The sequence below is a fragment of the Guillardia theta genome (assembly GCF_000315625.1).
Source record: "Guillardia theta CCMP2712 unplaced genomic scaffold GUITHscaffold_37, whole genome shotgun sequence".
NCBI lineage: Eukaryota > Cryptophyceae > Pyrenomonadales > Geminigeraceae > Guillardia > Guillardia theta.
Genome location: NW_005434637.1, coordinates 337576 through 362169, shown reverse-complemented (window position 1 = coordinate 362169; position 24594 = coordinate 337576). Strand labels below are relative to the sequence as shown.

Sequence of the window (24594 nt, the reverse complement as noted above, 5' to 3'; positions counted from 1 at the left end):
CCACTTCTTCAGTCCGTGTTTGCGGACAACTACTCCGCCTGCTCGCTGTCGTACACGTTTGGATCAGCATCAACACGCTTTCTAGACCAGAAGACCTGCACTTCAGAGAAGAAATTCTGCGCTTCTTTCTTCAGGGCGTCCAATGACTGAAAGGAAATGACAAACTGATAGATCGAAATCCATTGACATGACCTTTTTGTCTGTTGCAACATACTGTTGCGGCCTCTCGATCCATTCCTGTACCAAGTCAATCCAAACTTTTGACGTTTGATGAAGGAATGAAAATGATGAAAAACTTCAAGATCGATCATGACAAGTATCAGTACCTCCATCCAGTCATCTATATCCCAGCAATACCTGGGTGGATCAGAATATTTCAGCGCGATCAAGGTCAACAACCGACGAAACCTCCCACGATGAAATGTTTCTTCCTTGCCGACCTTCTTCAAATATTCAATCTGATTTCTCAACATTTGTGCCTGCATTTCTTTATCAATGAAGAGAAACCACAAGCTGAAAGGGAAAAAACCTCAAACTCTGTGCAGTTGTCAAACAAGGAGATGTTCAATCCGGCATCCTGCAAGACCTTCGAATCATCTTCGTCGCTAACCACTTCTTGACTTCTTTCGCTCGTTTGGGCCCTTGAAACTCGAGGCTAAGTAAAAGGGGAGCATGAGTGACAGGCAGTGAAGGCAAAGACAGAGTTTGGCCTACCTGAGGTTCACCCCTTGCCCCATACCCAGAATCAGTCCGCTGCCACACGGCATGGAGTCAGGAGAAAGCGGGTTCAAGAGGTCCAAGAACTGACTCTTGACGAGCGGAAACCCTCACTCCCACGTTCTTCATATCTGCGAGGTGCCTGCTGCCTCGAGCTAAATCTGGACGGCTCCCGCCCTCGCACACCAGGTTGGTTCCTATCCGAGCCTGCCGATGGCTGTGATGACCTGTACTCAACGTTGCCCTGACAAGAGCTCAGCCTTCACTTTCCGCCCTATCCTGCCACCTGACCTCGTGGTAAGCCCTCACTATGTTCGGGGTATTGCTCCCTCCCCCGCCGCTCTCTCCGCCTCGCCTGCTCACACTCTGTGAGGGTTCGTTGGATGTGCAGCCTGAACTAACCAAGAAGAGTCTCTTCCTCCACGGCCTCTGGAGTCTGAGAATGGTCGCTCCCTCTCATGATTCGGCCGCCGACCTGCTCGAATTCATGAGCATCTTCAAGTAAGCAACATTATCTCAACTTGGAAATTCATATGAAGAGGCACTGTAGTTCCGGTCCATTCTACGACTTCCACCCCTTAGATGCAAAGGATTGGATTCAGATGGGAGAGAATGTCGGTGAGGCTCCAACAGTCTCCCCATGAAATCACGTTCTATCACGGGGCTGAATGCCAGGAAGCGATCGGAATACGTTGCAATCTTCGTCGACGCCCTTGTGGGCAAGGCAAGCGCAGAAATCATCAGTGAGAGGATCCTTAGTGGCATCCCACGAACCCTTTCTGCCTGAAGTTTCAGCATCCTCTGCCTCCTTGAAGTCGCTCGAAGCTGATCAGAAGTCGCGCTGCAGCCCTCCATGCTGCGTCCCAGGTTGCCAGTCACCATCAGTGGAGAAATCCGCGCCCGCGCTCCTCCAACAAACTCTGGCACTCACTGCCATCAGCCGCCATGTTCGCTTCAAACTCCGTCTCCTCTCATCCACTCTCTCGCGCTGCTCTCCCTCCCTTGCCTTCATACCCTCTCCTCCAGATGCGGCCGTCGAGCCATGGCGCACTAGCTAGCACGCAGGGCGATGCAAGGAGATCATTCATTGACTGAGCTCAGTGAATGTCAATGGGCCCCAGACTGGCCCGAGACCCGGGGCCCGGGCACTGCGGGGGGACGAGGGCACACGCTATATCGGGTCCAGGAGCGGCAATGAGTGGGCGATGAGGTGGGAGGAAGGTTGCTGGTCAAGATCAGCAGGGGACATGCAGCTGGGTGTCCGCATAGAGGCGCTAGTGGTGGCTCCTCGGCTCGGTGCGAAGAGCGATGCACGTCGATGGGTAGTGTCGTGCCTGTCTGCTGCCCTCTTGGCCATCGCGATCGTCGCCCTGGCCTCTTCAAGAAGCGATGACGCGCTCCCTCAGCAGCTTCTGCAGAGCACCTACACCTATCCCTCATACCCAGCCATGCAGACGACCTATAGCCCGACCTATAGCCCGACCTATGCGCCGTCGCCATACAGTTACAGCTACACATCTTATGCTGCTCCCTATGCTTCTTACGGATACCCTTACGTCAACCCAAGCCCAGCCCCCAGCACGGGCTATGTTGCCGCTCCATATGCAGATGCATCGAAACCTGCGCAGCCTTGGAGCGAGGAGAGGATGGGGTTCGAAGTTGGTCGGCTCATGCGCATATCCAAGCTCAACACATTGGCAGAGAGGAAGATCGCATCTGCCGTGTCCTCGCTAGCTGACCAAGTCGCCGGGGTGGAGAACGAGCTCAAGTTCGTCCAGACTCATCAGGGTGAAGACGTAGGGATCGCTGGCCTGCCGGGTCCCCCGGGTCCCCCTGGCCCTCCTGGCCCTGAAGGCATGAGAGGTGGGTGTGGAGGATGGAGGAGCTAGTGATCAGAACTGACGAAAGGGCGATGGGCAGGTGAGAAAGGAGATCCAGGCTTTCCGGTGAGTTCTCCAAGATTGTCCCCACGACTCAGTTGAGGGGCTGAGAAACTTTGGTAGGGTGCGCCTGGAGTACCGTCGTTTGTTGGGTACCAGTATCAATACCCTTTGAGCTATTCCCCCTACGCCGTCGCCCCTGTTAGCAGGAGCCCTTACGTGGTAGAAGAGGAGGGCATGAAGGAACTTCTTGCTCACTCTGACATGATAGGCCGAACGGTATGAGCAAGGTCCTGAAGCGTCTGCTCCCACTGTGGAACCAAGCTACAAGCCTGCTCTTGGTGAATGACGGTCCTGTCAACATGAGAGGATGCTGATGGGCTTGTTTGTAGTCGAGAGGGAGCAAGAGGGTGTGAGTCAGATGATGAAGTCGAAGGAGGTTGCAGCGCACAGAGTCAACTTGCAGCAGCAGGTCGGACCTCTCGTCGTCCTCTCCATCCTCTGATTCACGAGCAGGTCAAGGCGCAGACCCTCCGGCAGAAAGCCTTGGAGAGGGTCTCCCTGAAAGCGAAGCAGCGCAACTCATCCCAGCCTTCCATCTACATGGTGAAGGTGCCGGCGAACTTGAAAGCAGGGCAGGTGACGTGGCGCCTGTACCTGGCTTCTCTGCTAACCGTGTCATCAGAATTTCGAGTTTGACGTCCCTGGCCATGGCCTTGAGAGCGTTGTGCTACCTGTTGGAACTGCAGGAGGTCAGACGATAGAAGTACAGATTCCTGCAGCTCGAGGTCAGGAGAAATCCAAGAACAGGCGGCGGCGGCGGCAGCAGCAGCAGCAGCAGCAGAAGGAAAGGACGGACTTAAAGAGAAAAGTCACAGTCCCGAAGGCTCAACCTGATTCCTCCGCTCAAGCACCGTCCCGTGAGTTCGACCAACTGAACAGCAAGATCGTACAACAGGTTCTCCTCCTCCTCCTCCTCCTCCTCCTCCTCCTCTCTTACCCTCTCCACTGAACCTCGCAAAGTCGCAGGAAATCCAGAAGCTGGAGAATCTGTTTCACCCCCCCCCCCCAGTCCCCCCTCGGGTTTCCCAGCCTCCCCCCCCCCCCCCCCCGGGATGGTGATAGTTCCAGCAGATGATGACGAAAGATGCCATTGTTGGCGCAAAGGATGCAGTTGTGCAGGCGCAGAAGCTGCTCCGCATGCAGCAGGAGGAGCAGGCGCGTCGCAGCTCCAACGACGTGAGCTCTTCTCCTCTGAGTCTGGTCGTGCGTGATGGTTGTGCAGTTGCCGAGGATGCCGCGGCTGAAGATGTCGTTCAGGAGGTAGAAGATGTCAGAGTCTTCTCCAGATCGTCCTTGTGAGGAGCAGAGAACGATGAAATGAGAGAGGAGTGGAGGCGGGTTGGAGTTGGGGCAGGGGGGGGGGGGAGAGAAGAGCGGAGGGCTGTGATTCTTCGCACTTGTCTAGTTATTTGTCTACTTGTAACATGTTATGTACATACTCGAACATTCGCGCTCAGTACCAAACGCGGATGCAGCTGTCGTAGGAGGCGCTGTACAACCTGCTGCCATCCATGGCGATGGCATAGACGGCGCCGACATTCCCCTCCAGCGTCCTTTCCATCTCCCAGTTGTTGATGTCCCACACGCGAATCAGCGAGTCGTCGAAGGCTCCGATGAGCTTGCGGTCCACCACGAGAAGCTCGTTGATGCCTGAGCGACAGTGACGGGAGAAGATGTCAGCAGCAGGCAGGCGGCAGGGTGCAGCAAGGGAGGAGGAGGAGGGAAGGAGGGAGTACAGGAGGAGGACTGAACCTCCCGAGTCCCATCGCAGCGTCATCTGCAGGAGCATGCTGTTCAAGTCCCAGACTCTGATGTCCATGAAGCCCGAGATGAGGAGGTTTTCACTCAGCACCATCGTGCATACTCCGCCATCATGTCCAGTCAGCAGCTCCGACGACTTCAAAGTCTTCCTGCAGCGTACAGGCTCTTCAGGACCGGGAGTGATTCAGTACCCCGGAGCCTCACCTGTTCCACAGCCTGATAGTCCCGTCGAAGGATCCACTGAAAACTGTCGAAGGGTGAGAAGCTAAAACCACTCGGTTGACTCACTCGGTTGACTCCGTCTTTCCCTTTCCCTTTCTTTTTCCCCTCCCCCCTAACAACACCACGACCCTCTGCCCTCTGCCCTCTGCCCTCTGCCCTCTGCCCTCTCTTTCTCGCTCATTCTCCCTCTCGCTTCCCTTCCCTCCCCAATATCCCGAGCTCCTCTCGCCCCTCTTCTCTCCTCATCACACCATGTTTGTCGTTGGCCTCCAGCGCACAAACGGCTTTCCTGTGCATCGCCAGGGTCTGCGAGGGTACAATCTCAACATCCTCCTTGCCCGAGTTGAACTCCTTCATCTCCCAGATCTTAATCTCCCCATCGTCACTCCCAGAGAACAGTTGTCCACCCACGACCTTCAGGGCAAACACAGACTTCACGTGCCCAGCAAGCACGTGCAGGCAAGTCCAGCCCTCCGTGCTCCACACACAGACAGTCCTGTCGACGCTCCCGCTGAACAGCAGGTCCATCGCCACCTCTAGTGCGCATACTGCTCCTCGATGCCGACGAAGCTGATGCTCGCACGTGCAGCTGCGAGTGTTCCAGACCCTGATCGTCGTGTCCACAGACCCAGAGATCAGCCTATCCTCGTGAATCTTGAGCGCCTGGACCTCCTCGCAGTGCCCCTGGAGGACATGGCGGATCCGGCTCCCCTTCATCAGCCAGCTCCTCTTCCTGGGCAGCAAGACTCTCTCCGATAGCTTGTCGAGGCGGTACATGTGCTTCGATCTCGCCGGCACCAGCTGCCACATGGCAGCCTCGGTGGTGAGGGCCTTCAAGAGAGGCTGTTGAGAGATGAAAGATTCTTTCTGGTTGATCTCTAGCGCGAGGTACTCCCCGTCCATGAGCGGGAACCGAACGTGGTGGAGCAGCCTGATCCCCCTTACGCTCTCCTCCTGCTTCTTGTCCTCCTCCTTCTCCTGCCACCCCTGCTCCTTTCCGCCCCCCTCCTTGTCCTCCTCCTCCTTGACCCTGTCCTTGTTCGCCTGCTCTATCCAAGTGAGGAGTATCTCGTAGATCTTCTCCTCTGACTGGCACACGAGGTCGTGCGACGCGAGGATGTCTGCCAGGATCTCTTCTTCTGTTGCTAGGAACCCGGCGCGATCGGCGACCCTCTCGAAGTTCTCGAGCACGTACCTCATCGCGCTCTCCGCAATGCTGGACAGGCCGCAGCTGCGCGACCCCTTGAGGATGGACCAGCAGTTGTCGTCAGAGATCTTGGAGGAGGCGATCGACAGGATGCAGTCGCTCAGCATCGCGATGTCAAGGCGATCGGAGACCTTTCCGACCATGAACATCTCCTCCACCGAGCTCACATGCACGCTGCCGAGGTAGATGAAGTCAACGACTTTCGCGAAGATGTCAGGGTCCATGTCGTACAGGGCGATCTCATTCGTTTGCCCCTCCTTGAAGGAGCTCAACAGCATCCTCCTCAGCACTGGGCTCACCGACGCCAGCGCCACCCTGTGCGCTCTGAACTCTCTCTCCGCGCATACTCCCTGCGCATGCTCGTGGGACTTTGAGGAGACACTGACGGTGATGTCGCAGAGCTCGTCATGAAGATACATCTCTCTGAAGGCCGCGCCACAGTTGTCGAGCTACAGAGCAGCATGAGATAGCTAATGGTGGAGACCCTTTGATACCCTCTCCCTCCCTCCCTCCCTGACCTCCCTCCCTGACCTCCCTCCCTGACCTCCCTCCCTCACTCGCCTCCCTCCCTCCCCTCCCTCCCTGACCTCCCTCCCTGACCTCCCTCGCTCCCTCGCTCCCTCGCTCCCTCCCTCGCTCCCTCGCTCCCTCGCTCCCTCGCTCCCTCCCTCCCTCCCTCCCTCCCTCCCTCGCTCGCTCCCTCCTTCCCTCCCTCCCTCCCTCCCTCCCTCCCTCCTTCCTTCCCTCCCTCCCTTGCCTGCTCCTGTCCTCATCCTTCTAGACGGCATGCCTTCAAGGACATCTTCCTCCACCTTCGACCCCCTTCAGCCAACATCTTCCCTGCCTAGCTGCTCCTGGTTTCATGCACTCTCCTCCTCCTCCTTCCTCCTCCTCCTCTGCGTCCTCGCTTCCAATACCGGCATTGCATTCGCTACGACGTCCATGGGCGGCCTGCAGAACGCAGGAGGTACAATGTAGATATGTGTATATACCGGTACATTTCATAGATTTTTGATGGGTTGGGGTACAAGCGCTGGGTGGAATAATGTCGGGGAGAGCGGAGGTGGGCAGAGACCTTCCTAACAACCTCCTCCCCCCTTCTCTCTCCTCTCCTTGTCTCTCCCCTCCCCTCCCCTCCCCTCCTCCCATGTCTCCTCTCCTCCCCTCTCCCCTCCTCCCTCCTCTCTCCTCTCCTCTCTCCTCTCCTCTCCTCTCTCCTCTCCTCTCCTCCCCTCCCCTCCCCTCCCCTCCACTCCACTCCACTCCACTGCCCTGATCCTTCCAGCTCCTCACGACATACCATACCTTCCAGTTTCTCCCTTCGTCTTTCATGAATCCCTCCTGTTCTCTAGTACATGGGAGCCGATCCTGCATTGTGCTCCTCCCTCCCTCCCCTCCCTCCCTCCCTCCCTCCCTCCCTCTCCCGATCTATACTCTTCCTTTTGGTGCTCACCACCACACAGAGGCCCCGGATCCCTAGCGTCCACCGGCTGTACGTCAAGTCCTCCCAAGACCCCGAGAGCCGAAGCATGCAGATGTGCTTCATGCGGAGCCTTCCTCTCCCGACCTTGAACCCATGCAGCAAGCAGCCGATCGGGTGAGATCCTTGAAAGCGCGACCTCGCCATCTCGAACCGATCTTCGTTCTGCAGGCCAACCTTGCTGGTAGCTCCTCCTCTCTACGAGCCCCTCCTGGTGCACCCCGTCGAGTTCCTGGGCCCTGTCGTAGGGCGTGACAGATCGAGGCCATGGCGGTTGAGCGGGGAGGGGAGTCTCGAGGAGAAGAGGGAGATCGCCAAGCATGAGGAAAACGACATGGATGGGGAGCAGGAGGACACCGTCGGGATGCAAGTGAGCAGATTTTCACTGACGAACGTTGGTGGGGATGACTCTGAGGTCAGGTTCTCCTGCTGTCGCTCACCAGCCAAGTGCTCGATCTGAAAGAGCGCCTCGTTGCTCGGATGAAGGAGGCAGGAGACTTCGAGGCGTGCGCCAGGAGTTTCGAGCAAGATCCTCTACCTGCACAGTATGTCACCACATGTAAGAGGGTTTGCATGCTGAGGTACGGAGCGCTGCTGCATCTCTTCACCGCAGCAGGCTCTCCTTCAGATGGAGATGTATGGTGAGCTTTGTAGGGGTTCATTGCCACTTGGTGTCTGATGTGCCGTCAAGCCCTCCTCCTAGCCCTCAAGGGTATCGATGGACGAGCCTCGATCTCTACGTGAAGACGATTGAGATCCGTGCGTTCAGAATCTGATGGAGCCTCAGGTCGTTTGCAGAGGATGCGCCGCCAACAGTGGACGTCAAGAGCTGACGCAAGACCTGGCTGACTGCTTCCTGTTCAATCTCTACCTTCCCTTGATCAAGGATCTTACGGTCCTCATGCTTGCTCTGTAACAAAGTGCCAGAGTGTTGTGTGACCCTGGACTCCAGAGAGATCTACGAGGGGAGTCACGAGACATTGGCAGGAGCGAGGTGGAGTGTCTCGTGTGGATGCTGAGGCTGCTAGTGCCGGCAAGCAGGTGAGGACAGGCGGGTCACAGGGAAGAAACCACCTCTGACTTGTCTCTGAAGCTTGCGATCCTGTAACGCTGCCGAGTTCTGCATGTCTGTTTCGGCGTTAGGATGGTAAGGGGGATCTTGTCAGGCAGTTCTGCCCTCACTAGTATGCAAAGGGAGCAGGAAGGGAACGTCGGAAGGGAAATCGTACGAGAGGCAATCGTTCAACATTGTAAAGTCACTTCCTCAAGGGAGAAAAGACCAGAGAAGAGAAGGCACAGATAGAAGGGGGCTCAAGACCCCACACCTGAGGACTGTAAGGTTTCAGTGTATAGTGCATGTTTGTAACAAGACTGTAAAGTTTGAGTTTTATGCCTTTTGCTTCTCGTCCGCTTTGCCGGCTGCAAGATCGTATCATGTCCAAATCTCTGCTCTCATACCGCAACTCACTGCTGGCGAGCTTCATGGTCGGAGGACGCCATCGTATGATGTCGCGGAACTCTTCGTAGGTAACCCGCCCCTGCCATGGAGCTCGACCAGACAGTCTGCATGATTGCATGAAATGAATACCTGTGGATCCCTTGTTGTAGCTTTGAACATCTCATCAATCTCTTCAGGCTGATGTGTTCAATCAGATGGAGGGGAAGGAGTGCGTATGATAGCACAGACCTTTGTCTGCAGATCCAGGAGGAGGAGGAGGACTGCGCGAACGTCCTTGGCCGTGATGAACCCGACGTCGTCAACGTCGAAGACCGAGAAAGCTTCTTTCAACTCTTCATCCGACAGCTCTTGTCTGCACAAACAAGAAAACTGCAATCACGACCACCATCCCCTCTTACTCCTCGTTATGACATCACCCTTTGTGCCTTGCTATCATCACCTAACATCGCAAACGTGAGAACAAAAGGCGATCGCGCCGTCCTAGCAAACCTCGACAAAGTCATCCAGCAGAATAGTCCCTGCTGTCCCTCCATCCAGGTCATCCGTCATATCTGCTATCAGCTCCTCCAGCTCCTCTTGTCCCACGACGATGCCGAGGATCTCTAGGACCAATCCCAGCTGCTCTGCCAGGATCAGACCTTCGCCTTCCGTGTCAACCTGGTTGAAGGCCTTGCGCGCTCTCACGTTAGCAGCAGGAGGAAAGAGCTCAGGATGAACGTCAACAGACCTCTGTGAATTTCTCAGCAAGGTCGTCGTCATCCTCCTCCTCCTCTTCATCCTCCTCCTCTTCCTCTTCCTGATAAATAGCGGGATCAGCTTATTTTGAAGGGAGAGTGGTCATGCCAGCGTTGCGCATATAACCTTTTGCTTTTTCTTGCCATTGACGTTCTTAGGGGAGGGGACGTGCTCGAAACCATTCTCCTCCTCCTCCTCCTCCTCCTCCTTGTGGTCAGCTCCGTTCGTCAGCCTGTTTCAAGCTCGTCTCAGCCATTCGAGTCAAAGCCCTCAATCTAGGTTTTCACGTGGGCTCCGAGGGGAGGGGAACAACAGGTCGTTGAGCTCCGTTGCTGGCATGACCTTCGTACACTCCGGCCGAATCGATTTCGATCTCCTCCCGAGCATTATGCGAACTCGTTCCTTTCTTCCCGCGCATCCCGCTGAGATGGCAGCCAGTACCTTGATATGCGAATGACTTTTTTTTGCTTCTCTGATTGCAAGGACAGGAAATGGAGGGGAAGGCAGGTGGAAGGAAGCAGGCACTGAGTAGATCGTACCTGACAATGTCAAATCGACCTCGTAGATTGAGTAGCTTGATGTAGACTGATAATGTTTTGTTGAGCAGGCACTTGCAATTTGCTAGCGATGAAGGCTATATAAGATAGAGTTGTTATTGCGTTGTTTGTATTTTCTCGTTTATTCATGATTCTCACAGAAAAAGAGATATTTCGACTTCACATTGCACACCACTGGGAAACTTCCTAAAGTTACTAGTGTACCAAATACAGAAACAAAAAAGGCAGCATTCAACAACTTTGTACAATACAACTCCAACAAATTGACCTTGAACTTGAAATAATAATCACGGCTTAACAAACTCGGCTGATCCCGAATCAATACAAGTTTTGCAAGCAGCTGAGAAGAATTGGGCACCATCGCGATGGTAACAACAGGATTTGATCACTAGTGCGCACATAACATGCTCCGTCCACTGTCGAAGGGAAACCTCAGAAAGGTCCTTTCACAAGGCAACGTAGCTCAGATCGAACATTGCGATCCTCGCACATCTGTGTCTTACTTTCGCTGGGATGTTTTACTTCCTGCTGACTGAAGTAAGAGAGTTGGATTTCGAGAGCTTGTGAGGCTTGGTTGGCTCGAAGATTGCAATGTTGCCATTCCTCAAGTGTGGTTTGCTTGCTACAGGGGATGGCTTATCTTCAGCTGAAAGCTGCTCAGAGCTCGAATCTCCTCTCACATCATCAACGCTGTGCAACGTCCAATCGAATGCAGACTTTAGAATTCCACCGAAATCCCCGAGATACGAGGTCAAGTCCGTCGTGATAGCAGGAGGGTGCGAGCCCTGCGAAACTGTTTGTACATTGCGGTAAACCTGAGACTGTTCTATCCAGTCCTCAACTTTCTTTCGGGAATTGTTTCCCGTCGGTACCATGAGAGTCTTCAAGTTGTCTCGTGACTCAGCAAGTAAAATGTAAGCCCATTCACAGACCGAGATTCGTCTAGAATGTCACAGGTAACGAATGAGGTCCAGTCTTTTGCGATCCAAGTTGCACTCACAGAAGATACAGATCCAAGCTTGTCGACGACGAAAGTTGCGTGCCAATATTTCGGGATAAGAAAGTACAGCCGATAACAAAGAATCTAGTGCCGCTATGAGAATCAAGGGGAGGGTTCACTTTCAGCGAGTTGTCACAGCAGGAAAGGATTTGCGAGAGAAGTAGGTATGTTATAAGTTGACGTGGTTGGGAAGGCTGGGCTGCTTGAGCTCAGAGGATGAAATAGAATTTTGTGTGCGGGGAACAGGAGGGCTCGGGAAAAGTTTAGCAGGCAGTGGCGGCCATAATGGTGGTACAGAACAAGGAAGTAGGAGGAGGAGAGAGAGGAGAGTGAGGAGGGCAAGGAGGGAGAGCGAGGGAGTGGGGGAAGGAGAGGAAGGATCGAAGCGGGGTAAGTGGGAAAGCAAGAGGTACCAACGACGTCAAGGGATCGATGACTGGGGGTGGAAGAAGACAGGAGCAAATTTGCACGGAGTTGTAGCAGCGATCTCAGCCGATTCCGACCGGGGTGGGTGGGTGGGTGAAAGGAAAAAGTACCGGTGGTACAACATTCGGTATGGGCACAAAAAGGATGCATTATGGGAAGGTCTCCTTTGGACGGGGGTGGGTGGTCGTACTACCAGCAGAGGAACAAGGAAATTCGAAAAGAGTTCTGTTCACAGAAGCTAGAGTCTGAGGGGTGGGTAGTCACAGCAAGCAGAGTTCGCATTTTTGGAGGCGAATCCAAAAGTACCGGTATATTTCCTGCTAAAAACCATGGTAAGGTGGTCCCAATTTGCTGTTGTGCGAGGGGGACCCCGAGATTTGTCGATGGGGGTGGGTGGTGCTTGACCAATATTTGAATAGTTCAAGTGTACGAGGTAGGGTGGTGCAGACTAAAGCAGCAGTGACTATGGTGGGGTGGTATTTTGTAGTAGGAGTGACAATGATTTCTTGTGTGCGTAGAGGGTATAGGTGGGGTACCCTGCTCAGCTGGAGATTCCGAAGATACCGACAGTAGGTAGGGTACAATTGTACCTTCAATGGGTATATGGTAGGGGTCGACAAAAAGGGGGTCATAACAAGAGAGTTGCTAACAACAATCATTTTTAATTTAAATTTGAGTAAAGTTTGAGGAAATGGGGGTAGGGGGTGGGGTACGAATATTGAAAAGTAGAACCTCTGAAAACTTTCAGTCGGAAGATGTTCACCTCTGTTCGCAAAAGTTCAGCTCTCCAAAAACTGCCGCTGAGTGAAGTACCAGAGTCACGGTCGGTCATCTAAGTCACCGGGCGATTTTCCGGGCCCGCCGCGGCCCGGGCCGGCGGCCCGCCACTCCGACTGGTAGAGGCAGTGACTGAGCCCTCAAGCTCCGACGCCGGTGCCACCGACTGCACACCCCGGGCCCGCCGGCAGAGCCTCACTGAGTCAAGCTCCGAGCTCGGTTGCAGTGAGCACGGACCGTCCGAGGCCGCAGAGATCGGACGGCCCGGGACTCGAACTTCGGAAGTCCCCCCCGGTCCTGGCCGGGCACAGCGCGGCCCGGCGCTCGGCTGAGGCCCTGCGTAAAACGGTTCAAGCGCCTTTACAGTAGTGTAAGTAGTAGTGGTCACTGGGTGCAACGGGTTGAACTTTGCCGCTTCGTGCACGTGACCGTTTGCCGCAATGTCACCGAGAGGTCCGAGCGGGGCATATGGGCTCTGTGACCCGATAACTGAAGCCAAGATGCAAGTAAAGTGATGTATTTGAGTGAAAACAAAAAGGACAGCCATAGTGCCTCGTGACCGGACACATGTGGACCTTTTTTTTAAAAAAATATACGTGTCATTCAGTTACTCCATGACTGCAGGCAGCCACCATCTGACGCCGCTTCCAATCGAATTTCGGGGCCTAAACCGTGAACCGTTGCGCTTTTTGTTCTTTGGTTTGCTCCTCCCCTGCGTTTGATGACATTGAAACTCCATAATGCTGACATATTTCGGTTATGGGAAGCCCTATCTAAACCCTGCTTTGTCAGCAGCAGGGCATCTGTTGCCTATGGAACTATACAAAATCACAAAATAAAACACTGTCTTTTTATTTTCCATAATTGAAAGCCGAGGCGCACTGCCTTGTTGTGTAATTATTGAAAAGATATTTTTTCGCAATCTGGCGTCATCTCGCTCGACCTTCCCTAATCAATCTGCCTACCTCCTCCTCCGCTCCTTTGTGATTCCTTCAGCCCCCATTGTATCTTCCCGAATCCCCAACGCTTCTTCCTCAACTTCACTGCTGATTCTTGTTCGTCTTCGGTCCCTCGCCTGTCTCCAAGTGCGACCGCTTCTGCTTCTACTTGCTCTCTGGGCTGGGTCTCTTTGAAAGTAGTCGCAATCAAACTGGATAGAAATTTGGCAGCATGACCAAGCACGTCAAATTGTATGCATCAGATACCATTCTTGGACCAGCACAACTTCAGGCACAAAATTTTTCGAACTCTGAGCGGAAAGCTGCCCCGCAGCATGGGGACGGGAACTTGCTGAAACCAGCGGGTATCCTAACCCGAGGGAAATCCGAGGGGGAGTGCTCTATCCCATGCTTCCATGGTGCATCTACATGTGAATGGAGCCGGGCAGCAAGCGATCCTACCCCTGGAATTTTCCTTCAGCCGAGCAAGGGAAATCAGGAACTGTTGTATCAAGATATTTGGAAAAGTCATGTACAGAACAAAGCGTTTGAGATCCAAAACTACGCTGAAACTAAGTTGTATTTGAACATTTGGTGATATTTTGTAGATAAATAGTGAAAGATATCATTTCTGCTGATTGTTCACAAGTATATTCTCTCCGCTTGTGTCTCACCTTGATCTATTCGATCACATGTAAACATCGTTTCGACGATAGATTTACATGGATTAATCTAGAAATATGGAGCCATAGCATGTTTCATAGTTCATTCATTGATTCATCTTCAATTCTTTCATTTCATTTCTTCAAAGTCGCAGGGGGTTGGGCGAGCATGGAGGCAGCAGTTGGAGTAGTTGCTTTCATAATATCTGCTGCCGAAGTGGTAGCGGTGGACGAAGCAGGCAGCGAGCCAACTTGGCTTCCTGTCGTCGGAGGCTGCAAACATGCTCATCAGGCGGGTCCTGTGACCGAGCATGCGATCGTACCGCGGATCCCACAGGTCCTGCTGTGTGATCGTGCGGGCCAAGGATGCCAGTGGCTTCACCTGACGGATCGGAGAATCAGGATAATGCTGTGAGCAGCGAGAAAAGATACCGTTCTGATAGTTTCCCTTCGTTCCTCCCTGTGCACAGACCTTCCGTCAGTCCTGCTCCATGTCTTTCATGCTCACGAGCGAACCTTCGCCTGCTCCTTCTTTCGAATCTCCTTGTTCTTGGCGAAATCTCTCGGGATGGGGAGCTCGAGCTTGATGGTGAGTCTGCCCATAAAGTCACGTAGACGGCAGCTTCACGTCACAGTCAAACCCGCGGCAGAACGCCTTGTCGAAGCCGTTGGAGCATGCAGGATACAAGGGACCAGGAGGCAGCCTGCCCATGACGTCAGCATCAAACATATTCCCAGGAGAAGCGCACTTGCTGAAGGCTGTCCCAACTCGCGTCCCGTCCACATAGAGATCTAGCGTGCGATCATACTTGTCCATGTCCAGCAGTAGCCCGACAGTTTGCTTTTGTGTGAAGCCCTTCAACTGCGCCGTGATGTGAGCAGGGGCCAGGTCTCGCAGGAGAGCGAGGAGGGAGCAGGGGGGTAGGCATGCAGGAAAAGAGAATACCGTCGATGTCGACAATTGTTCCTTGCTCCAAAGAAATGCTGTACCGTCTGGAACTGCGTCAAATTTCCAACCAATAAGGAGAAGTACTGAGACCAGAACAATTTGACGAGCTGATGCCGTAACCAATCTCTCCAAGCCACTTGTCACTCAGAGATCGCGGATTCTCTGGATGAATGAATTATCACAATAGATGACAACATGACTTGTTGATCAGTATGCGTCTCACTTGGCATTTCGGTGACTCCGACACACAAAGTTCGCATGTCTTGAACAGAAACCTGACGCTTGATTTAGGACATCGGGGGTCATGATTCGCAACTTGGGTCGTTCAACCTCCCAATAATGAGTTCCAGTCACAAAAGAAGTCGTTGCAATCACTGTTCCCTGCGGTTCAATATCACAGTCATGGCATTTAAGAGCATGGAGCATATAAAACTCACTCTGTGTCCACCATTTATATCGACTACGCTCTTGTCGTTGTTGTTGAAAATCATATTCCATGAAGCATAATTCGAGTCCCATCCCACTGAGATTCCTTCAGTCCAAAGCAGTAAAGCATGCATACTGAATAAAACGTACAAATGAAATATTTCAGTATTTCTTTCATGATGTCGTCCGACATCATTTTCATTTTTGAATCCGATCCAAGGCGTTGGTGTCTAATCAACCGCCATGTAAACAACGCAGCATAATATGACATAGAGATATGATCAACCTGCCCATCGAGAATGCAAAGAAATTATCCAGAGGCTCATCTCTGACCCCATTTTCTCTCGACATGCTGCCGTGAAACTGTCTACAAGCTGAGCATCATCAGAGCAGCTGTGGAGCAATAAAACCAGAGAAGCGAAGACCTGATCCCACTTGTTTGTTCTTGACGATTCAAAAACTTGGATTGTAGGCACTGAGAGCCGGCGTTGCTGTCGTCTTATGTGTATGCCAAATGCTATCACTTTTGACGCTCGTTCACTGAGAAGTTGAACTTAGTCAATGAAGTGCGGAAGAAATGCAAGTGCAGGAGATCAGCGGAGATGAAGAGCCTCTAGCAGTTCCATCCTCGGATATCAACCCTCCTGTTTCATTCCTTTGATACGCCTCCCCCTGAGGAGCCCTCCAACTTGCCTCTCCCTCTCCATCTCTTTCTGGCATTAAATTACCTGCTCCTTTTACCCCCCCCCCTTTCTGATTGGGTGATTTGCCTCTTGACTCTTTTGTCTCTGACGCTCCTCGATCTCCAGTCTCATCATCTACCTCCTCCTCAATCACCGTCCTCGCTCTTGTCACCTATATCGATCGCCTCAGATTCCATCCCACGACTCAGCATAGCGTTCCTCGTCTTCATCTTCTCCTCCTCCTTCTCTCCTCCTTCTCCCTTCTGTCCTCAAGCTTCATGTACTTCCCTCTCATGTTCTCGTCCTCGTCCTCGTCTCTCCTATCTCGCCTCTTACTCCTCACGCCTCCCGCTTTCCATTCCTTCCCCTCCAGACTGGAAAGTGGGGGATCAGATTTTCAAGTATGGGTTATTTTATCGTCTAACTTCAGGAGATCCAAATGTCTTAGTTGCAAAATATCCTTTGATTTGAAAATATCATGTGAATATTCAAACATATGTTTGATCAAGTACAGGATTTGCTGCCCTTGCGATAATTCTGTGTCGTACTAGCGACCACCCCGCTATTCATAATGTCGACCGTACCCTTGATGTTTGATGTGAACCCATCAGACTACCGGTACTTTCAGGTCGTTTTTCACCTACGATCCGTGGTGGGTGGAAAGGGCCACCGGTACATTTTAGATCCACCACTGCACTGATCCAGGAAGGAAACATGGCGTGGATCAGGACAGCAGTAGCAGCGATGCTCTTCGCCGGCGCCTCCTCCTTCTCGTCCTCCTTCCCGTCATCCCTTACCATATCACCATCACCTTCCATCTGTCAGAGTCCTGCCCGCAACTCACAGCTTCTTCGACTGCGCTCTCTCCTTCCTGTATGCAGGACGTCTTGTCTGTCAGGCTGCTGACGAATGTTTCAAGAGATACCGGAGGAGAGCCTCGATGTCGAAAGTCAGCCTTGACATGATGCGAGATGTAATAGCATGCGTTCCCCCATGAGTGACTGATGAGATGTGGAGTCTGGTAGCAAAGTCCTTGTGGCGGATCCAACCAGCGTTATCGGAAAACTAGTCACGAGGAAGCTCGTGGAGGTTCGTTCCGGAGGCAGGCTGTCTCTGTGCTCACTCCCTGGAAACGCGAACAGAAAAATATTCCGACGAGAATCCTTCTGGACCATGGAGCCTCGCTGAGCGAGTGGGAGGGTGGTACTCAAATCCTTAGATGTTCTACCTGTGCTAATCGAAACCACAGTGAATGTTGAGATCGTTAGAGGAAGTGTTTACCAGGAGGACGAGTTGGAAGCAGCGATGCAGTAGTATCGCGCATGTACACGATCAATAATGCTGAGAACCTCTCAAGGTCTTGCCACTGCTGTGTTTATTGCTCCAGGACCGAGCGCCAAACCAGCCCTGTGGATCTCATCTACAAAGTGAGCTCGCCACTGAGTCCCGCTCTCGGTGACGCTTCTCTCAGATGTGGGACCCTCGGAATGTTTTCCTTGGTGCATGGGGGCCTTCGAAGCCCAAAGTCATCCCTGAAGACGTGCCATACCCTCCCATGCTGTTTGCTCCAACTCACCAGGTTGTAGTGGCCAACGGAAAGGATGTCAATCTTGGATCCTGCTACCGACCCGGCACATCCTTGGAACGATGGGTTCTATACTTCTTGGTGACATGAATCTTTTCTGCTGGATCCTTGCTGTCGATGTGACGAGACGGGAGCAGCAACATGAGGGACGTGGCGCTCAAATGCGGATGCAGGCATATCGTTCGCTTGTCCGATATCAAGTGAGCTGCCAGAAGGGCCGTGGTAGCGAATGATAAGCTGTCACTGCCAGCATCGCCAACGGAGCCTTCAATGTCAGGAACACAGTGAGGAACATTCTCAACTCTATGGAGGTCAAGTGGAGGGTATGCGAATCGACAGGCCGATTGTGTTGGCTGACAACTGTCACAGGACATTGGAGAGAAGACACTTCGGTTCTATGAGAGCGAGGATTTGAAGTACACCATTATCAGAATTCGTGAGGAACGGAACTGAAGGATGGCCCTGCATCTGACGATCTCCCTACTCTTCAGCTACAAACTTGGTTCAAGATAGCAACAAACTCAGCGACAAGGTCATCCTGACAACTCAAGACCAAGGCAGGCTCAGCCATCGAGAGATCGACGTGTAAGTGATCTAGATCTCCTTGACGGCATGTGCTCAAAGGCTGACATGTGCGACAAGTGGTACCGTAGCTTCCATCTGTGCAGCCTGCGCGTCGGAATCGTTGGCAGAGAACGTCACTTTTTCATGGTGCACGTGAAACCCATGCCATGCGAAGAGTTTGACAGCTCTGCTTGTCAAAGCGCCACGGCAGAGGAAGGGGAAGAAGATGCGATGTCATTAGATGTTGCGCTCAAGGCCTTACAAAACTTGCCCCCTGGTAAAGTGCATGTTCTTCCGTCCCCTGCGTGTTCGGTCGTGACTGGTATGTTGTAGAGGATCCAATGGAGCTGGTAGGATTGGAGCCTTACGCAATCATTGTCAACACAATATTTGTAGACGAGACTCTGATTTGGTGTCGAAGATTTGATAACATGTGCAACAGACTGTCTCATTCGTTGCTGCCTTCAAGCTCGGCCTTGACTCAGGATTCATCAACCGGTACTGGATTCTTCGCTTGCCCTACTTGACGTTGGTCTGTTCATTTTCAAGAGAATTTTTCTGCTGAAATGTTGGCTGGCAGGCTTACACGTTGTTGGTGCAAGCTTTCAGAGAAGGGGATTTTGATAAATTTATTTTTGAATCAGAAGGTAAGACTCAAGAAGGGAAATAGCAGGTCAATTATAAACAATTGGCTCGAGGGCCATGGAGAAACTTTCGCAAGTTACTTCTTCTTGGATGTCTTCACACCACCAGCTATTGGGAAGTGAAAACATTCAAAGTCAAACAACGAAGCATCACTGGCAGAGGTTCATCATCATACCAGCACGTTGGCGCTTCTCGGCATCTTCGCCATAGATAGCGTATGTGTGCCTCCTTCCCTTGAAAGAACCGATGGGGATCTGCCAGCATCATCAGCAGGCCCCATCAAAATCACAGACAAGGTTGCATCACAGGCCCAGTGACTGGATTGGCTTTCATCCTGTCAGAGTAAAACTTCAGATATCGAGCCAACAGAACACAAAAAGAGGGCAGGGCAGGGCAGGGCAGGGCAGGGCAGGGCAGGGCAGGGCAGGGCAGGGCAGGGCAGGGCAGGGCAGGGCAGGGCAGGGCAGATCAATCAGAGCACTCACTCTTTGATACACAGGGCGAAGTCAACCAACTCAGACTTCTTGAAGATGTACTGATTGGAGCAGTCAATTTCCAGATTCGGCCGTGTCTTTCATCCCTTACCTTTTCGATATCCGCGATCTTCATGTCTGCTGTCGGAAACATTTTCTACGGAACACTCTCAGTCATGACAGCTCGTGAAAAGAATGAGGATGTACCTCAACAGTTTCGTCGGTGAATTGGAGCTCGATCTCAGGTTTGACGTACTATCAGAAGCCGGTTACTGAGCCTACCTACCCATACCCATCAAGGTGCTCACCGTGTCTTTCTGGTATCGAACCAAGTTCAAGTCTATCTCACACTTGGGATTGGACGCCTTGACCTTGGGTGAATGCACCCTCCGCATGAATTCTCTGGGACAAGCGTGAAACTTTGTACAGCAGGCGCGGCAGGGATTCATACACAATAGAAGGGACAGAGTGAAAGGGGCAGAAGGTGATGCGAACCTGCAAGGATCAGTCAGGTCAAGGCGGCCAAAGAGGTGAAGGGCAGGACAAGGTTTCACTCACTTTCTTAATGCATTCCAGACTGATTGGGGCCATGATCTAACGTTCCTGCAGCAGCCTCGTCACTCCCGTGCCATGGCGACAAGGCCAAGTGCTGGCATGAGAGTCAACTTCTCTATCCCTCGCCTCCTCTTCCTTGTGATCATGAAGTTCTCCCCCTCCTCTTCCTCTTCCTCTTACTTCCCCACCCCCCCCAGCATTCCACGCGTCGGCCGTCGAGCGGATGCAACGGTCCCACATCCCCGCTCGTACTTACAAAAGTTTGAAACTTCGATGACGATAAAGTTTCGAGGTCTGGCTCTAAAGTTTCGGCCCCACCACCGTAATTCCCGCCAAAAGACCCCCGGCATGGGCTCATCGGACGAGGTGTGGCGGTTGCCATGCTGGCAGGATGTTGATGCACTAGCCTCCCACACGTGCTCCATGCTCTTGCTCTCCTATGGTCTCTCGGATCCCTTCACTGCCTCCTCTCCCTGGCCTCCTTTGACTCTCCTCCTCCTGCTTCTCTTCCATGTAAACTCGTGGCAAGCTTTGTCACTAGTGCGAACTTGTTTTCTCTTGCCTGAATCCTCGTGGTTTCGTCTCTCAACATGACTCTATCGTATCTACATGGTTCATCTTCACGATTTTTGCTGCTTCATCCGCTCTTTGTAACCGTCTTTGCAGAGCTCGGATGATTTCTCAGCTAAAAAGTCGAAGAAGGTCTTCATTCACCCTGTGCCCGGCTGGCTTGTGATCTTGCGGCAGGCACCCAAGGCAGCAGCGTCGAAGAAGACTGTTGATGCAGAAAACAAGTCAAAGAAAGCTAAAGGGTCTCACACGAAGACTGCTGAACAGGTAGAGGCATTGAACCGAGGATGTACCAATGGTCGCCTGACTGAGTGAAGATGGTAACGGAAGACGAATCGAGAGCTATCAAGAAGCAAGCGAGGAGTTTGGGCATCATTTCTTCTAGTCCCTCTTGCGAGGTCGTTGAGCACATGTTCGTGCCATAGAGTTAACCCGAGCTGTAGGATAAAGAGTATTGCAAGCTGAACAGATCCAAGCCCTCGCAACAAATTCGGAAGCACAGCTCCAAGAAACCACTTGAAATTTTTAAGCGAGCCAACGTCCGCAAGAACAAAGTTCTCTTTGTATTCCCGGGCTTGGTTTCCGTGGTGCAGGAAGGCAAATTTGGACAGCTCAGCAACATGGACACGAACCCTGTATTTTGTAATGGTCTACTTTCCGCTCGGTGACATGTCGTAACTGTCAGACATTGGACATTGAATTCCCGCAAGGCACACTTCGTCTGACTGGAACGCATGTCCACTCCAAACAGAAGTATGTGACCATGCTCCCGAAAGCCAAAAAAGTTTTGGTACAAGCTCAGCAGTTTTATTGTTGAAATCACTAATTGTATTCGATTCGTAGGCACAAGATACTTTCGATCATTTTGTGGTATTTGGGGGACGAAAATGGCTTGGCGATCCTAGTTCGGACCCAACCAAGCAGGTTCTCTCCAGCCGAATTCTAAACTGAGCTCATTTTCGATTAGTCCTCAGATTCTTCTGCTTTGCTTCATAAGGATTTTTCATTTGATGGTGGAGCAGGCTCTGCAGAGAGCTCTACGGCACCTCTGTCAAAACCGAGCATTCCTTCTGCAAATCAGACAGGAAATCAGACATCCATCGCTTCGTTCTTCGACAGTTCGCAAGGGGATTCAACAAGGGTGCGAAGAGCTGCAGCTTCTAAGGGTGTTAAGTAAGTGCCGAGTTTGCTATGTGTTACTGGCGTCCCTTGACCATGAGTCAGATACTCAGAAAAGGGAAGCGACGATGATGACAGCAACTTGGTGGATGACGACGACGACGACGACGACGACGACGACGCCAACAGCGGAACGCGCTCCCCTGTCAAACTACCCATTCCTGCTTTGCCTCAGATCCCAACTCCGACAAGAACTTCAACATCTGAACCAAGAAGAAAATCGGTGTGAAGCACCGAGGATTCGACCTTGAGTGTGAGTGCTGACAATAGGAACAGAGTTCTGCACAGCCAAAGTCAGACACAATTGTCCTGGATGATAGTGACGATGACGAAGGTAATCGGTGACGAAGAGATGTTGAATCTGATTGATTGATAGATTCCCAACCATCTCAACCATCTCAAAAGACAACTGCACAGAAAACTCCAAAGAAATCAGCGGGCACTGCGAATAAACAACCAGCCAGCGCCAAGAAGTCTACTCCTGCATCTGCTACAAAGACAAAGAGGAAAGCAAAGGACGACGACGACGATGAAGACGACGATGAATACGACGATGAAGACGATTATCAGGCAAAGAGAAAGCCGACTCCAAAGAAAGCATCTAATACCCCAAAACGGGTACGGAGTCGAGTGAAAGGTTTTGAGGCGTTTCTTACCCTTGGTCTCAGACTCCAAAAAAATCGACAAAGAAGGTTTTTCTGTGTTGCATGCTTGCCATAATCTTTTTGCTTCAATTGACAGCTCTGTTCCAGAAGAAATCATCCGACGATGAAGAGTCTTCGGAGGAGGAAGCGGTCAATATTTCTATTAGAATACTCGAGGTTATGACATTGAATGTTGCAGGAATCCAACGATGACTCAGATGATTGGCAACCTTAGCCCTGCCCGATAAGATTCGTCTCGTAATAAAGTTGGCCGTTTGGTCGATTCTCTGGCATAGACCCCATGGAGGTTTGAGATCCTGACAAGACAACAAGTCAAGAGGAACATGATGCTCGTCGTTGGCATCTTTGTAGGCGTACCATATAGTGACATCTGTGGAAGGGGTTGATTGGATTGTATTTGTGTCAAGTTGCCGACGAAGATCTCCGGTGGGACTGGCTGCCCTGTAGAAGCGAACCTCGGAACCTCCCTTCCTGTCAGACTGGGTCAAGACGAGAAGACACAGTCAGGGCCACTTGCTACCCGTCCACGGCTTCAATCTCCTCAGCCTCATCCATTCTGTGACTTGCTGCTCCACAGACGGAAAGTTGAGCGTGCTGGCGACTTCCGGAGTGACTCTGCAAGCAAAAGCCAGTGGTATCAGCCGGTGAAGGCAAGAGAATGTGAAAGGGCCACCCGTTGCGAACCTCCTCAGGATTTATCAAGAGCAAAGTCCCAGTAGGAAGATTCAACCTGCGGAACAAAGGGAAAGTCCATGGTCAACCACAGTCAGCTAAATGTTTCAGTTGATACAGAGAGGGAGCACAGAGACTCTTGTGTTTGCTGATCATAACACCCATCACTCAACACAACAAGGACGGACATCTGTCCGATCATGGCAGTCCCTCTTGGCCATCACTTCACCTAGTGCATTCTTCGTCTGTCAAGGCACGATGTGGCTTGTCCTTTGCTTCATCCACTGAGAACCCCGGGAGTTTCTGCAAGGGCCCGATGTCAGGGTCCTGCTGCTTCTGCTGCTTCTGCTGCTCTCCCGTCCTCTCCTGCGACATGGCTGCCAGGGCTGCCCGGCGGTCCGGCACGACTCTTGCTATTCTTATCAGTAAAACACTCGATATAATATTGTTATCTGCTGCATTTGTTTGCAATAGACTATTTCAATACTACATTGTACTCAAGTCGTTTATTGAACCCCGACACCCCCCAATAGATCGGAAGGGTAACGGTTGCTATGAAAGTTTCATAGGAGGCAGCAGGGTGAGCTTGTTAGATATTTTCATCATCATACGAAGATCAACGGAAACAAGGGAGTCAGCTTCGCCATCTTTTGTGCATGCTCAACACGGTTCACTCTCAACTGACAAACTCTTTGCTCGCAACTTTCCCATGTTTGAAACCCTATTGAATGTTGCTTGTGTTGAATGGTTTGCTGATGAAACCGCTTCGAGCTTATAGGATGAGCAAACATTGATCATGGTTTAATTAATTGAAAATCACTCTTAATAGTCAACTGAAGGCTTTAGTGTTGTGCCTGCAGCAAACAAACATTTTCAACTTCTCTGCTGCTCCGCAGCAGTTTTGGGTGGCTTGAAGTCAGGTCGGAGCGAATGAAGGTTCGGCATATTTTTTCATCGCATGTATCACAGCATAGCATGTCAGTTTCTTTTATCCCGCTGCTCTTATTTCCCCTCCAAGCTCAGGACGAACCAAAAGGCATAACTGGAACTCGCTTGAAAGTTTGACGTCCTGCAATGTTGTCACATTTCAATGCTTCATGTAGAAATGGGCAAACACTGCTATCATCATTGTGATAGGCGCCCAGACTTTCCAAGAGCTCCACTCAAAGTGATTCACCGCTTCAATGTTGTTCCCGTCCATGTCCTTCACATAAGCCGCGTAATAGAAGGGATGATACTCTCTCAGCCCCGGTTTGCCATTGTCTATTCCTCCTGCCGCTATGGCAGCATCGTAGAAACGATCGACGTCCTTACGGCTGGAAGCAGCAAATGCCACGTGCATTGGCATGCTCGATTTTGACGAGGTCTTGCCAGAAGGCGGCCCATGGATCCAAAAGCTAGGTCCATGCTTTCCGAAGCCCGTTCCTCTCCCGTGCTCACTCTCGACGCTCATGATTCTCTTGTTTCCCAAGGGTGCTAGGATGGTTTGATAGAAACCGAGAGCAGCATCGTAATCGGTCACACTGAGTCCGATATGATCTAGAGCCATCTGAAGCTAACAACACGAGGCAGGTATTAGAGCTGTCAGATGAAGAGAGCTATAACACGAAGATAACTGCAAGAGAGGAGGAGAGGAGGAGAGGAGGACAGGAGGACAGGAGGACAGGAGGAGAGGAGGATTTGAGGACAGGAGGACAGGAGAGAGGAGGAGAGGAGGACAGGAGGATTGGTCAACTTGATCTCG

At 52.0% G+C, this 24594-nt stretch overlaps 13 protein-coding genes across 13 annotated transcripts; 5 read left to right on the top strand and 8 right to left on the bottom strand.

Annotated features, from left to right (window-relative positions):
• Positions 1-29: 29 nt before the first annotated feature.
• GUITHDRAFT_109087 (hypothetical protein) lies at positions 30-1278 on the bottom strand (the record flags this gene model as incomplete). Its single annotated transcript, XM_005831967.1, has 11 exons — positions 30-146; positions 193-237; positions 327-357; positions 400-479; positions 530-655; positions 726-753; positions 809-848; positions 904-961; positions 1009-1072; positions 1120-1192; positions 1263-1278. 11 exons carry the CDS (start codon positions 1276-1278, stop codon positions 30-32), a joined length of 678 nt encoding a protein of 225 aa, XP_005832024.1.
• A 686-nt stretch (positions 1279-1964) lies between these two features.
• On the top strand, positions 1965-3924 carry GUITHDRAFT_109086 (hypothetical protein; the record flags this gene model as incomplete). The annotated part of the gene is made up of 10 exons (XM_005831966.1): positions 1965-2580; positions 2638-2663; positions 2721-2819; positions 2869-2938; positions 2990-3069; positions 3114-3236; positions 3283-3555; positions 3627-3680; positions 3732-3836; positions 3883-3924. The coding sequence occupies 10 exons, from the start codon at positions 1965-1967 to the stop codon at positions 3922-3924; spliced, it is 1488 nt and encodes a 495-aa protein (XP_005832023.1).
• A 195-nt stretch (positions 3925-4119) lies between these two features.
• On the bottom strand, positions 4120-5372 carry GUITHDRAFT_61057 (hypothetical protein; the record flags this gene model as incomplete). The annotated part of the gene is made up of 2 exons (XM_005831965.1): positions 4120-4299; positions 4962-5372. Coding segments are annotated over 2 exons (591 nt in total), but the record flags the coding sequence as incomplete, so codon positions are not given.
• Positions 5373-7379: 2007 nt separating this feature from the next.
• On the top strand, positions 7380-8438 carry GUITHDRAFT_109084 (hypothetical protein; the record flags this gene model as incomplete). Its single annotated transcript, XM_005831964.1, has 8 exons — positions 7380-7447; positions 7502-7700; positions 7751-7897; positions 7944-7971; positions 8022-8070; positions 8129-8225; positions 8318-8371; positions 8424-8438. 8 exons carry the CDS (start codon positions 7380-7382, stop codon positions 8436-8438), a joined length of 657 nt encoding a protein of 218 aa, XP_005832021.1.
• Positions 8439-8717: 279 nt separating this feature from the next.
• On the bottom strand, positions 8718-9942 carry GUITHDRAFT_109083 (hypothetical protein; the record flags this gene model as incomplete). The annotated part of the gene is made up of 9 exons (XM_005831963.1): positions 8718-8749; positions 8799-8868; positions 8919-8966; positions 9018-9141; positions 9206-9228; positions 9279-9458; positions 9517-9585; positions 9651-9756; positions 9812-9942. 9 exons carry the CDS (start codon positions 9940-9942, stop codon positions 8718-8720), a joined length of 783 nt encoding a protein of 260 aa, XP_005832020.1.
• Positions 9943-10184: 242 nt separating this feature from the next.
• Positions 10185-11529, bottom strand: GUITHDRAFT_152830 (hypothetical protein). The gene has a single exon (XM_005831962.1). The coding sequence runs from the start codon at positions 10954-10956 to the stop codon at positions 10600-10602; it is 357 nt and encodes a 118-aa protein (XP_005832019.1). The 5' UTR covers positions 10957-11529; the 3' UTR covers positions 10185-10599.
• Positions 11530-13243: 1714 nt separating this feature from the next.
• On the top strand, positions 13244-13850 carry GUITHDRAFT_152829 (hypothetical protein). The gene has a single exon (XM_005831961.1). The coding sequence runs from the start codon at positions 13455-13457 to the stop codon at positions 13818-13820; it is 366 nt and encodes a 121-aa protein (XP_005832018.1). The 5' UTR covers positions 13244-13454; the 3' UTR covers positions 13821-13850.
• Positions 13851-14019: 169 nt separating this feature from the next.
• Positions 14020-15461, bottom strand: GUITHDRAFT_109082 (hypothetical protein; the record flags this gene model as incomplete). Its single annotated transcript, XM_005831960.1, has 12 exons — positions 14020-14157; positions 14208-14266; positions 14317-14344; positions 14401-14479; positions 14526-14588; positions 14634-14746; positions 14831-14883; positions 14924-14995; positions 15057-15108; positions 15164-15214; positions 15271-15356; positions 15410-15461. 12 exons carry the CDS (start codon positions 15459-15461, stop codon positions 14020-14022), a joined length of 846 nt encoding a protein of 281 aa, XP_005832017.1.
• A 1803-nt stretch (positions 15462-17264) lies between these two features.
• On the top strand, positions 17265-17980 carry GUITHDRAFT_139312 (hypothetical protein; the record flags this gene model as incomplete). Its single annotated transcript, XM_005831959.1, has 5 exons — positions 17265-17299; positions 17330-17369; positions 17414-17608; positions 17665-17727; positions 17897-17980. The coding sequence occupies 5 exons, from the start codon at positions 17265-17267 to the stop codon at positions 17978-17980; spliced, it is 417 nt and encodes a 138-aa protein (XP_005832016.1).
• Positions 17981-18812: 832 nt separating this feature from the next.
• On the bottom strand, positions 18813-19800 carry GUITHDRAFT_139311 (hypothetical protein; the record flags this gene model as incomplete). The annotated part of the gene is made up of 9 exons (XM_005831958.1): positions 18813-18844; positions 18912-18990; positions 19043-19070; positions 19222-19271; positions 19322-19366; positions 19417-19464; positions 19518-19611; positions 19661-19704; positions 19768-19800. 9 exons carry the CDS (start codon positions 19798-19800, stop codon positions 18813-18815), a joined length of 453 nt encoding a protein of 150 aa, XP_005832015.1.
• Positions 19801-20373: 573 nt separating this feature from the next.
• GUITHDRAFT_109079 (hypothetical protein) lies at positions 20374-22370 on the top strand (the record flags this gene model as incomplete). Its single annotated transcript, XM_005831957.1, has 13 exons — positions 20374-20376; positions 20431-20466; positions 20512-20601; positions 20652-20732; positions 20778-20969; positions 21020-21124; positions 21178-21258; positions 21302-21507; positions 21559-21736; positions 21790-21847; positions 21890-22131; positions 22182-22205; positions 22266-22370. 13 exons carry the CDS (start codon positions 20374-20376, stop codon positions 22368-22370), a joined length of 1401 nt encoding a protein of 466 aa, XP_005832014.1.
• An 18-nt stretch (positions 22371-22388) lies between these two features.
• Positions 22389-23225, bottom strand: GUITHDRAFT_109078 (hypothetical protein; the record flags this gene model as incomplete). The annotated part of the gene is made up of 5 exons (XM_005831956.1): positions 22389-22474; positions 22536-22649; positions 22699-22793; positions 22852-22908; positions 23080-23225. The coding sequence occupies 5 exons, from the start codon at positions 23223-23225 to the stop codon at positions 22389-22391; spliced, it is 498 nt and encodes a 165-aa protein (XP_005832013.1).
• A 712-nt stretch (positions 23226-23937) lies between these two features.
• GUITHDRAFT_109077 (hypothetical protein) lies at positions 23938-24399 on the bottom strand (the record flags this gene model as incomplete). The annotated part of the gene is made up of 1 exon (XM_005831955.1): positions 23938-24399. The coding sequence occupies one exon, from the start codon at positions 24397-24399 to the stop codon at positions 23938-23940; it is 462 nt and encodes a 153-aa protein (XP_005832012.1).
• Between the last annotated feature and the right edge of the window lie 195 nt (positions 24400-24594).